At 36.9% G+C, this 12,837-nt stretch overlaps 2 protein-coding genes across 2 annotated transcripts in view; both read left to right on the plus strand.

Annotated features, from left to right (window-relative positions):
- Window positions 1–9,758, plus strand: part of MOSMO (modulator of smoothened) — a 76,587-nt gene extending 66,829 nt beyond the window's left edge. The window contains exons 2-3 of the mRNA XM_030924966.1: window positions 3,891–4,103; window positions 8,939–9,758. Coding sequence (XP_030780826.1) covers window positions 3,891–4,103; window positions 8,939–9,123 — 398 coding nt within the window. The 3' untranslated portion in view covers window positions 9,124–9,758. The remainder of the gene's footprint in view (window positions 1–3,890; window positions 4,104–8,938) is intronic.
- VWA3A (von Willebrand factor A domain containing 3A) overlaps window positions 3,969–12,837 on the plus strand; it is an 80,401-nt gene continuing 71,532 nt past the window's right edge. The window contains 1 exon segment of the mRNA XM_010388596.2: window positions 3,969–4,103. The gene's annotated coding sequence lies outside the window, so the exon portion shown is untranslated.

Genomic DNA, 12,837 nt, shown 5'->3' on the forward strand with positions numbered 1-12,837 from the left:
TCCACTGCTGCTGCCATTTTGGGGTTTCCAGTGGAGTGGAAGGTGGGTGCAGTTTCCTCCTCTGAGAAGCTCATGTCCTGTTCGGGGATAAAAAGAAGCTACCTTAAAGTAAGCGCATGGTTGTATGATACAGACTAAATGTGTTAAGGGAATTTAGAGGAAGTAAAAGATCTTGACTGTTAATGTGGGTGATGAGTATGAAGCTCAAGGAGATAATTCCTTGAGGTAAAATATTAAATTTGAAGGCCTGGTGAAAGTTTGGGTACTAACAGTACCTGAATTTATAAGATTTAATAGTAACAGCACAGTTAGCCTCACAGATTCCCCCAGTCAGCTTACAGAAAATATATGACTATGATATAAATGTTGTTGACTTAGAGTCTCACTCAAGAAAATGAACTTTAACAGAGTTGACTGACCACTGTTTGCATTAACCCTTGTATATTTAAGGAAAGTCTATTTTTACTGAATGTGTGAGCATATTAGTTGTTGAATCTCTGACTGCTACTATGCTGAGCACGAGAGACATGCAGTAAAATATTTGTGTATTGATTTTCTTATATACAGTATGCCTCTGTTCGTCGATTAGCATTAGCTTTTTTTCTTCTAGAATAGAGATGCTATTTGGTTTTGATTTATTGTGATAAGGAATTTTATAAATATAAGACTATAGCTATTCTTTTAAAGCTAAACCACGGTCAGATTATTTGCAGTTTTATAGAAGGTGTTGTAATTTTCATACTTGTTCTGTTTGTAGTCACTTGGTGTGGTGTGCTAGAGAGAGGAGGAGAAAAGCAATTCCACTCAGTCTATAGGCACAGGAGGTTAAGTTAAATTTCATTTCTAACGCCGAGAGAGTAAGAGAGTCAACATAAGGATACTCAAGTATTTAGAAGGAGAGAGAGTTCAGTTATGATGTACTGAACCTACAATTTTTAATATTTGCCAGCAAAATATAATCAAATGTAAATCTAAGTTCACTAGGTATGTAGTTACCTTTATAACTGTACAGACTGTGTATGTTACATGGAGAAGAAAGTTGCTAATATAAGAATTCATAATATTGCATTTTGTCAGAGGGTCTTTCATTGCTAGCAGTTACATCTTTTATAAATGGAACAGTGACTAGAAGAGGATAATTTGTTAGAGGTCTTTTGCTGAATGATCAGGAGTAGTTTCTTTTTTTTTTTTTATTATTTGTTATTTTTTTTTTGAGACGGAGTCTGGCTGTGTCACCCAGGCTGGAGTGCAGTGGCGCGATCTCAGCTCACTGCAAGCTCCACCTCCCGGGTTTACGCCATTCTCCCGCCTCAGCCTCCGAGTAGCTGGGACTACAGGCGCCCGCCACCACGCCCGGCTAATTTTTTGTATTTTTAGTAGAGACGGGGTTTCACCGTGTTAGCCAAGATGGTCTCGATCTCCTGACCTCGTGATCCGCCCGCCTCGGCCTCCCAAAGTGCTGGGATTACAGGCTTGAGCCACCGCGCCCGGCCAGGAGTAGTTTCTTGTTAAGAGTTCTTGAGCACTGCTGTAAATGCCTTCTTTATTTCCAAAATTACAATAAAATGCCTTATAAGACACTCCCTCAAGTTTTTTGTTTGTTTGTTTTTTGTTGTTGTTGTTGTTTGTTTGTTTGTTTTTCGAGGAGACTTTTTAGTGTTTTTGTTTAAGAACAGTCATGCAATTCCCTGGTGCCTACTCACCCCTACCAAATCCTCTCTTCTGGTTTCAGGCAATTACCATGAAACTTAAAAGGTTAGCAATAAATAATGTGACAATTTTTTTTTTTTTACTGATTTACTTCTCTTTGGCCTATGAAGTCAGTCAGCTCCAAGTAGAAGGTGGTGTGTGGCATAGTGTGTGGCATTTTTGTGAAGATTTGCATACTTTCTGTCTGGTCTGCCTTCCTCTTGCCTGTGACAACCCCATAATTATAATGTTGCTTGCACCTGGGCAGGGATCACCAGATGGGTCTAGTTATTAGATGACTTGGGAGAAAAAGTACAGCTTGTTTATTTTCTTCTCTACTTAAGAGTTAGCATTTGAGGGAGGACTCCAACTCAACTTTGAGAGAACTGATTTCTTGTTTCATTTTATTTCAACAAGTTGCTTTATTTCTAAAAATGTATCAATGGCCAAACTCAAGTTACAGAAAAGTACCCTCCTTCCAGCATACCCACCTAGCCACACATGCACGTGCACACACAAGTCCGTCCCTGCTCTGTCTTTTCCCACCAGGGCAGCTTCCCAAAATGCCACTAGGAATTTCACCAGTTCCCTTCACAGAAGACATTTGTTCATGGCAAGTGCTATGATTTCGAGGTCAATGTCTCTTTTGTGTGTTTGTTCATATTGAGAAAATAATGCAGGCCAGGCACAGTGGCTCACACCTGTAATCTCAGCACACTGGAAGGCCAAGGCGGGAGGATCGCTTGAGGCCAGGAGTTGTGGACCAGCTTGGGCAACATAGACCCCATCTCTATAAATAAAAGAAAGGAATGTAGACCCAAAAAATTCCCCCAAAATGCAAAAATCTATTATATTTTTAATAGCTCCAGAAATTTCCATTCCTATATTTTTGGTAACTTTTCCCATTTTCTGTTGCTCTTGGAAGGGGAAACAAGTAGTTTTTATTGAAAAAGTACCATTGTAAACATTCTTCTTATTGGGGAAGAAGATAAAATAACTACTCTGTCACCTTTCTAATCTAAGTTTTTATAAATTACCCCAAATTTGATTGGAGGAGGGTCCTTGGGTTTGACATGAGAACATGTTTATGGAAAAATAATGCTTGATGTTTTATAAAAACATAAATGGGGAGAGACACTTTAAGAATTACCTTCGTAATTTGCCTTTGTGATTTTTTTTTTTTTTTTTTTTTTTTTTTTTTTTTTTTTTGAGACGGAGTCGCTCTGTCGCCCAGGCTGGAGTGCAGTGGCTGGATCTCAGCTCACTGCAAGCTCCGCCTCCCGGGTTTACGCCATTCTCCTGCCTCAGCCTCCCAAGTAGCTGGGACTACAGGCGCCCGCCACCTCGCCCGGCTAGTTTTTTGTATTTTTTAGTAGAGACGGGGTTTCACTGTGTTAGCCAGGATGGTCTCAATCTCCTGACCTCGTGATCCGCCAGTCTCGGCCTCCCAAAGTGCTGGGATTACAGGCTTGAGCCACCGCGCCCAGCCTGCCTTTGTGATTTTCTGTGAAGCATGCCAGCCATGGTTTGGCAGTGTGAACACTGGTAAACTCTACAAAAATTGGTGAATATACCAAGTTTGGGACAGAGGGCCCTCCTAGTTTTTCCAAAATTTTCTTGAGTTTAATGGAAAACTACTTATATCGTAATATTCTTAGATCTTATACCTTTCATAAATACATTGCTTCTAACATTTAATCTATTATTTAATTTTATTTCTATATTACAATTAGGCATATTTCAGGTTTGTCTTCAATTTCCTGAAAAGTGATTTTCTTTTCAACCAAAATGAAGTAATATACAAGGAGTCTTGGGTCTAGGAATCAAAAAATACCAGTCCTTTCTGCCAGCATGCAGGCTCAGGGAGGGCAGGAACCTCATCCTGTCTGCTGTTATTTCCCTGGAGCCTAGAAAAATACCTGACACAGTTACTCGGAAAAGTATTTATTTAATGAATGCCTGAGTGAACTGCCTGTTATGACTTTTCTGAGGTCATTTGTTGTTTAAGTTCACTTTGTATGTTTAAGTATTACTACGTTATGAACTACAGCACAATACTGAAGAGTAGGACTTGGGATTTAAGTGCTTGAATGACCCACAAAGAGATAAATGATATTTAAAAACTAAAGGGGTGGTGGTGAGGAATATTCCCTGGGCAGGCCAAACCCACTAAAGTATTCCCACCATTTGCATCTCCCCAGGAGCACTCACTGTGGGCCTCGTGCGACAGTGTCAAACAATCCATGGACGAGACCGGACGTGCATCCCTCCCCGGCTTCCCCCGGAGTGGGTCACCACACTGTTTTTTATCATCATGGGAATCATTTCATTGACTGTCACATGTGGTTTGCTGGTGGCTTCCCACTGGCGAAGAGAAGCTACAAAATATGCTCGATGGATAGCATTCACTGGAAGTAAGTAACCTGTGCTTACTAAATTTGTCTAGAAGGCACCTACCCACACTGGTGTTTTTATGAAGATAATCAAGAATCAATAATAAGGACTTCATAATCATCAAAGAGCACCACTTGTGTATGGCCGTGAGATAGACTCTACGCAGTCCCATCATTTCTTCAAAACTCTTTCTGCGAGACCAGGACATCCACAACTTTAATCACTTTGTGTGAAATGCTATTTTAATGAATTTTATTTTTACTCAGATTGTGACATAAGTAATCCAGGTTTGTGACTCAGAGTTACCAGTAGCCTGAGTCTTTCCCTTTTCTTGAAGCTATTGGTATCATCTATAAAAATAAAGATAAATATAGAACAAATACATAAAAATATAAATTAGGTGAAGGTGGCAGTATTTTTCTCATACTGATCTTGAGTTTCTGCTGTATGTTGTAACCATTGAAAAATCAACACATTTTGTTGTTTAATAATTGTTTATCAACATTTCTTACTCCATTTAGCTCTGCCCAAGGGTATAAGTTTATATATTACACATTCTCTTGTACTTTGCAAAACTGGTTTAATTTCACAACACATCAGAGACTTATCTCAAGTTAAACAGAAGAAACAAAAATGCACAAAGAAAAGACATTTTTGCAATTCTGCTTTTGTGCTTCTTTCTCTCCAAAGCAGTTTTGTACCCCAGGGGATATTTAACAATATCTGAAAACATTTTTGATAGTCACAGCTAGGGGAATGCTGGTGGGTAGAGGCAGGGAGGCGGCTAAACATCCTACAAATACATAGGACAGTCCCCCACAACAAAGAATTATCTGGTCCCAAGTAGCAGTAGAGCCACTGTTTAGAAATCCTGCTCTAAAGAAACAGGAGAACAGTACCTATGCAAATGAGACTTTTAATTCAGTGCCTTAAAATCTCAGGTTTGCATACGTTTTTAAAAATAAATATAACAGCTGACTTTCTCTTGATATTTTCGTTTAGAACGTGTATAATTGGGGTAAGGGATAATCCCATATATCCCTATTAATGTTAAAACTCAGTTTATCCTTAAAGGCTGCAGGAGAGTGATATTCCTTCATGAGCCTCTGTTTCTTCCTGTATTCTCTGAAATTTATACTCTTGAATGTGTATGTTTCTGGTTCTGTTTATCTATATTGCCCTTAATTTTTAAATTTAGATCAAGTTGCCTTTGATATAAAAAAGTTTCTCCATCCTTGTTAAGCAGAGTGAAACAAGTTGGTGACCTTTTCCCTGTCAAACAGACCTCCTGTGACAATTCTTTTCTGGAGAGAGGGTCCAGAAGCAATCATAGAAACAGTGCCGCTAAAGTTAAGGATATTGATGAGAAATTTAAAGAGAATGTGCTTCTTTATCTTTTACTTACAGATTCGCTAATCCAGATAGAAATCACTCTTCAAGAAGTAAAATAATATCAAAGAAGGATTTAGTTTCTGGATTTAGTTGAAATTTGGGAATGCATATGCCTTGAATACCAAAAACCTAAAATATGATTTAGCAAGGTAGTGTGAGTTAAAATGTTAAATGCTCTCGTGAGCTATAGATTCTTATGACCCAGTGAAGGGAAAGAACTAGGATTATCTTTGTTTTCCATTCCCCTTAAACAGAGAATATTTAAGTATGTATAGTTGCCCCCAAATGCAATGTATTTTTTCCTTTATTTTTTAAATAATTTAACTTTTTGAAATAATATGTGCATATGATGCATAAATCAAAATCTGTGAAAGGGTAACCATGTGAAATCATATTTGGCCCTGTCACCCAGCCATCCCATTAACCCCTTTCCTGGAGGCAACCATTTTTACCAGTTTCTGGGGTTTCCTACTAGAGGTATTCAATGCATAGAAACATATCTATATGTGTGTGTTTCATACATACGTATTTATATAAAATTTTTTCTACTATTCTGTATCTTGGTTTTTAAACTTAATATTTCTTTGAGTTAATTTCATTTAAGCAAGCATAGAGCTGCCTTGCTTTTAGCTTCCTTAAATACATTGTTTTTGGTACCAGAACCAGTGGCTAGGGTGGCAGTTCTGAGAGGAATTGGGCGTCCCCTAGTGTTTCCACTCCGCCCCTGATAAATGTACTTTATTGTATGTATTTCTATTCCAGTTAAGCTATAGTTTTCATAATAACATGAGGTTGATATCTTCTGATGGCCGTGCACAGTGGAGAAATATGTCTCAGAGAAGAAATATGTCTCAGAGAAGAGCCCCCACATGATGGGGGTTCCCTATGGGGACAAGGGAAACCAAGATGAGTCATCCTGTTCTTCAAGTCTGGCCTTTGCTCTTTCCTTTGCCACCCTAATTTCCAACCTCATCTAACAGTGCACCTGATTTCTGACTCTCGCTGCCAAAAAATCTGTGCCATGGAAGATATGAAAATTGTGTCTTTACAAGCTTATTTAGGATCCACAGCTCAGCCTTCAAAGGTTGATATTATCAGCATTAATAATATTTTAAGATCTAAAGTAACTTAATAGTTCACAGTAGCTTAAAAGAAAAACTCATCCACCTGCGTTAAATCTGCTCGCAGGAAGTATAGAGAGCCTGCTTCCTTTGGTTTAAAACTAAGGTTAAACAGGACTTCGTTGTTCCCTTAAAATGTAATTAAGCCTTTTCTAACAAATTTGGAAAATATTTAACTATTGAAACTGTTAAATTCTATAGTTGCAAAATGATTACTCCATTATAAAGGATAGATCTTTTTTATAGTAGAAAATAGGAAATGATAGGAACAAAGTTGGCATGTTAACACAATGAACAGATTTAACATCTGCATATTCCTACTTTTCTAAATTACTTGTTTCTTGAGATTAGTCAACATTAAGAAAAAAATTGTTTTACAACAATAATTTTGCCCTATTTTTTTTTAATTAGATTGCGTATAGTTACCTAAATTGTGGTTTCATTTTCCTCACCAGACCATATTAAGCCGTAGAACCATTAGAAATTGGTGACAGACCACACTGACAAGTGGACATTGGCAGCACTAATAGTTATTTGTTGCTGACTATGCAACAAAAAGGCTAAAAGCTTTAAAATGTAATGCCTGAATTTTTCATTTGTTCTATAGTAGGCAGCTAAAAAAATTCAAGTTTGCTTATACAGTATTATTTGATGTGGTCATTTGCCCAAAATAAGCTTTATGTCTGTATATGTTATATGTCTGTATAACATAAAATAATCTACCTAAATGGTGCAAGTAAGAGTGCTGTTGTTTCTTAAGCTGATGTATTACTTAAGCAAATACTATTTTTCATTGTATCGCTGGAGTTATTCCTTCTGGAAAGGGTTCCTAATTGACTTTTTTAAAACTTGGAAAGTTTTGTTGATTGGTTAACACACAAAAAAATGTAGAGACGAGTGTCAGCTGAAATGTTTATCCAGGGCTCTGTTAGTATTTCTGGGGGATAGTTTTCACCTGGAGGTGAAAACTCATTCAGTTAATAATGAAAGCTTCAACTCTTCATGTACAGTGACTAGTAATCTGTCCTCACATTACACTGAAGAAGTATTTCTGCCAGAAAAAGTTGAAGGACAATGAACATTTGAGCAATACCCTTTCAAGAAGCAAAAATATTTTCTTTGAAAAGCTAGCCTATTTGTAAATAGTTTGTGTTCACTAAGAAGACCATTTCTTTGGTAGCACAGGGGAGCAGGCCATTTGCTCAAACACTGGACTGTGGAATCACTTTTACCCGGATACTGGGTTTTCTGATATCCTTTTTAAAACATTTTAACAAATAATATACTCCTTTGTGTTTACATGCAAAACTCAAAGAAGGTTACCTACCTTCTTTGTTTTTTGGAATATTATCCATGATAAGAGATAACCACTCTGACAATTTGCTAATCATCCCAGAGATCTGAGGTTCTTTCTACTAGCTGGTTTTATTTTTATTTATTTATTTTTGTATTGAGACAGAGTCTCACTCTGTCACCCAGGCTGGAGTGCAGTTGCGCAGTCTTGGCTCACTGCAACCTCTACCACCCAAGTTCAAATGATTCTCCTGCCTCAGCCTCCTGAATAGCTGGGATTACAGGCCTGCACCTCTATGCCTAATTTTTGTATTATTAGTAGAAATGGAATTTCACCATGTTGGCCAGGCTGGTCTCAAACTCATGACCTCAGGTGATCCGCCCGCCTCGGCCTCCCAAAGTGCTGGGATTACAGTTATGAACCACCATGCCCGGCTTCTACTAGCTGATTTTAAATCAGAGTAAGATAAGTGGTGCTTATTTATATGCACCTTTTCTCCATTTCCTTCTGCCTAACACGGAGAGGAACAGAGAATTGTCAAAATAGTAACTATGGTGATAATAGTATGCAGCACTCATTCAGCACTTACTATTACCTGGCACTGTGTCAGGGACTAGACATTATTTTATTCAGCCTTCTAGTATTTCCCCCATTTTCAGAAGGGAACCAGAGGCTTAAGATTACACCGCTAGTAGGCAGTGGAGCTGGAATTGAGCACCTATCTGACTCTAGCTAGTGCCCTTAATTACTATTGTAAATGGCTAGGAATCATATTTGTGAGGATTTGTTAGGTTTGGAGAAGGACTTTTTTAATCCTGATATTCAGAATGGTCCTAAGACTTACATAAAAGGCTAACCTAGCTTTTACTGTATTGTTAGGCTTCAGGGATACTATGTGACCTGTAATATATACAAATTTTTAACAAGTGGCCCATGTTTTAACAGGTTTGGCCAACCCTTCTTATAAGCTTCCTTTGTGCCAAATTTTCATTGTTTTTTCAGATCACCAAACCATGTTACTAATGTTTTGTTTTGGTTTGTTTTACAGTGATCCTTTTCTGTATGGCTGCCCTAATATTTCCAATAGGATTTTACATCAATGAAGTCGGAGGTCAACCTTATAAATTACCCAACAACACAGTAGTTGGGTCATCATATGTACTTTTTGTCTTATCAATTTTCTTTACAATAGTAGGACTTCTATTTGCTGGCAAAGTTTGTTTACCAGGCTGATGAATGTCTAAATTGCTTGACTCTTATTATTTTTTATTTTATTATTTTTGGAGGGTGGAGAGGACAAAGGCGAGGCATCTGAGCAGCTCTCTCATGGGAACATGCTCAGGTGAAACTGATGCTGAGAAGGAAAAAAAAACAAAAACTTTGATTTGTTCTCACTATGCACTTTGGATTTAAAAAAAAAAAAAAAAGGAGAGCCTTTTCCATAACCAAATACAGACAATATTGACTAAATCTCCTGAGCATATTCAGGCAGTCAGGTCTGCACTGTGATAGCAACCTAGAGAAGGAGAATGCTTTATACCGAAAAGCATGTGGCCCTTTGTGACTCTATTGTTCCGTTTTTAATGTCTAATGATTCATTAGAGGAAAAAAACAGTCTAAGTATTTATGTATCATGGTGGACCAGAGGAAGGCAAGAGAAGTTCATGTGGGGCTGGCCTCACCTCCTAAGAAATTAGTGTTCACAACTTCCTTGTAATAGTATGAGCCTTTGGCACCAGAATGGATTGCCGTTGCATTACTGCACCAAGAAGCCAATAGATCAAAACTTGTTTGCTAAAATGTATGTAAAAATTCTGAAATTCCCTCTTCTCTGTGTACAAAAAAAAAAAAAAAAAAAAATCAAACACTAAGACACGTTTTGGGTGGGTGGGTGGGGGAAATCTTCCTTATATTTATATAAATATATATAATATATATATTTTGCTGATGCAGTATACAGTGTGTATATATGTGTGTGTGTGTATGTGTGTGTAAATTTATATACACACACATGCAAACAGTTCCTGGAAGAGAATTCTGAATGCTTTGCTAGCAAAACACTGTGGTGTGCAAACCTAGAACCCAATAGAAAAAAAAGCCATTTATCTGAAGGCTGCGTAGTGGAGAGAGTCTTCAGTTTACCTCATTCTTTGTAGCAGCCCTTGATTTTAACAGGTTTTTATAATAGGTACAAACAAGCCCATGCCTTTCTAGGTGCGATTTTAAGTTAAGCTAAAAATTCTTTGTAGGGTTAATTTATTTGTATATGATAGCAGAAGGTAAGATCATGTCAAACCTTATAATTTGGGGAATCTGACACTATTTAAATTATTGGCAACTGTTGTCTATTGTACAGAGATTCTTTTTCTACTGGCTCAGTCTGTTACATTAATAATGCATTTTATATGTTCAGGTACACAACTTTACATAAATACGAAGTTCACTAGTAAATATCTGGCTATTTTGGCTATTTACAGCACTAATTTCATTATTTTCATCTGTAAGCATTATTAATACGTCTTTACCAAAACCTGAGCAATACAATATTTTCTTTATATGTTATATGCCTTTGTTTGCTAAAAACTGATATTTTTGCATTTACTTTAAAGGGCTGTACTAAACCCACAGCTTTAAGTTCTTCCCTAAAAGAAGTATCGCAGCTAACCCTTGAACTCACAGTTTTAAAATACAGTATTTCTCTTCTCCACATCTCCATGCCTTCGCATCAATGCTTGTTTTTCCTGGTGAACACTATAGATAATCTCCTGTTTGAAATGTGGGACTGGAGGGTGTTTCATGGCAGTGGAGCTAAGTTTCTCCTCTTTATAGTGAACTGGTGACCCAAATGTCCCTATCAGTAGAGTCCCATGTGGCCCGTGCTTCACACAAGCAGAAATGAATGCACTGTTTTTTAAGAGCTAGATTACCAGTTCTAGAATGATTACTTCAAAGACAGGAGCTACCTCCTCAGATAATCAAACTATGAAATGGAGGTGCTTATGTGTTTCACACTGGCTTGTTTGACAGTCTTCCATCTTACTGTTAATTCAGCAATATTTTATTGTGAAAGAAAACCCCAGTGTTTGAGCTCACTCAGGAATTGGGGAAAGAGATGGACCACCACAGCGGTTCATTTCTTAAATGTTCTGGGAGAATGTCATACTTTTTTCCTTCCCAGAGTAAAAGAAACCTTCAGGAGATCCTGAGGGAGGCTGTTTTTCCCCAAGTATTATGATGTCTAGTCAAGCGTAAGAATACCACTGGACATGTTCTATGGACATTTGGGATTGCAGTTGCTATTGTGATTTGACTGGTCCTCAGTCAAATGGATCACTTTGAAGGAAAGCTTTGGTTGTCACCGTTATATACCACTGAGATAAAGTGTTAGCAAAGTATGGTTCAAATTAATTTATGACATGACCAAGAGCTTTTCTCTTCCAAAAGATGAATTGTATTGTAAATAGTTTCTCAAAATATTTTTAACTGGATCATGAGCATGGGGAGAGAAAGTTTCTCAGCTGCTAAGAATTTCCCCACTGTTTACTTCTTTCACTTATGGTGGTGTTGCATTTAAGATTACAAAATTTAAGGTTTTATTTCTATCTATTACCCAAACCATTAAATTGTCTTTAATTTTATCATTGTCTTGGAGGTCCAGTGCATACAGGGCTGATGGGGGAAAACTCCCTCTAGCCAGTCAGCACTCTAACCCAGGATTAAACAATCCCGTCAAGTAGTATGTGAAGTCAAGTCTTTGTACTCTTGCAGACCGGACATTGAAATGGACTCATTCATATAAATTTCTATAAATCCTATAAGTGAAAAGATAGACAACTGTCAGCAGTTGCTTTTTTAAAAGGTCACTATAATAAGTACTATATAGTACAGTATTAATTTATAGCAGGAAATCATATCTTGTAAACTGTATATAAAACACTGTTTTATGGTGCAATCATTTGTCAAAGTTTTGTCTGTTACATTGTTTTTAGAGTGTGTGCATTCTTCTCATACCTAAGAATATCACTGTAAAATCTGCTGAAAATTATTTTTAGGTTTTATTTGCACAAGACTGAATTAGTTTGAAATTTTTGGAAGCTCCTATTGAACATGCCTAAACATCTGTAAACAGGAAAAATCTTCAATTTATTAAAAGCAAACATTTCAGTATGATTCTTTCCAAAGGTAATCCATGTTCTATGTTGTTAATGTGTGTATGTAATTTTTCTGACTCTTCCACCTCTTACAAACCTATTTTCTGTTTCATTTGTTCTGTTTTGAAGGATTGCTCTTTTTTCTTTTTAATGTTCTAGATGACCAAAACACTATTGGTTTTTATCCTTTTGCCTAAAGCTTTGATATCCTCACTTGATGTTCTGTGAATTCACTGTTTAATCTATTAAGTGAAATAATAGTCCTGGTGACAAGCAATCTGTTGATTTAGAGGAAAGGCCCTGAAAAATACAGTATTGGAAACTAACTTTTCATATGCTGTTAGCTATTATTTTGCATCATGGGCTTCATGGGAAGAACATGTTGCATTTATTTTGTCTTTGTTAAAAGACTACTAGCCACAAGTTACTCTGATTGTAGTAACTGTTTTATCAACCCACTTGATCTTTAAAAAATTAAATTTACATTCACAATTCAAAACAGTAAGCTGTCTTTCAGAAAATTTTTGAAGGATAAAAACATGAAGGAAAAAAGTGGCCCGTGTAGGTAGGATTCCCTACACAGGACTTTTAGTTGTATCACCTCAAGAGATTTTGAAGTTTGTGATCAAGGTCTGTATATTATCCCAAACTTTATTAAGAATTGTTTTCTAATTGGTTATAACATTTTTCAATTAATAGTTTCAAAACAAATTGTTAATACAACTGTATAAAATGAACATAATTTTCTTCACTTGTATTTTTGTTATTGAGCAAGTTTATCAAAATAAATTGTCTA

This window comes from Rhinopithecus roxellana, chromosome 20 (assembly GCF_007565055.1).
Source record: "Rhinopithecus roxellana isolate Shanxi Qingling chromosome 20, ASM756505v1, whole genome shotgun sequence".
NCBI lineage: Eukaryota > Metazoa > Chordata > Mammalia > Primates > Cercopithecidae > Rhinopithecus > Rhinopithecus roxellana.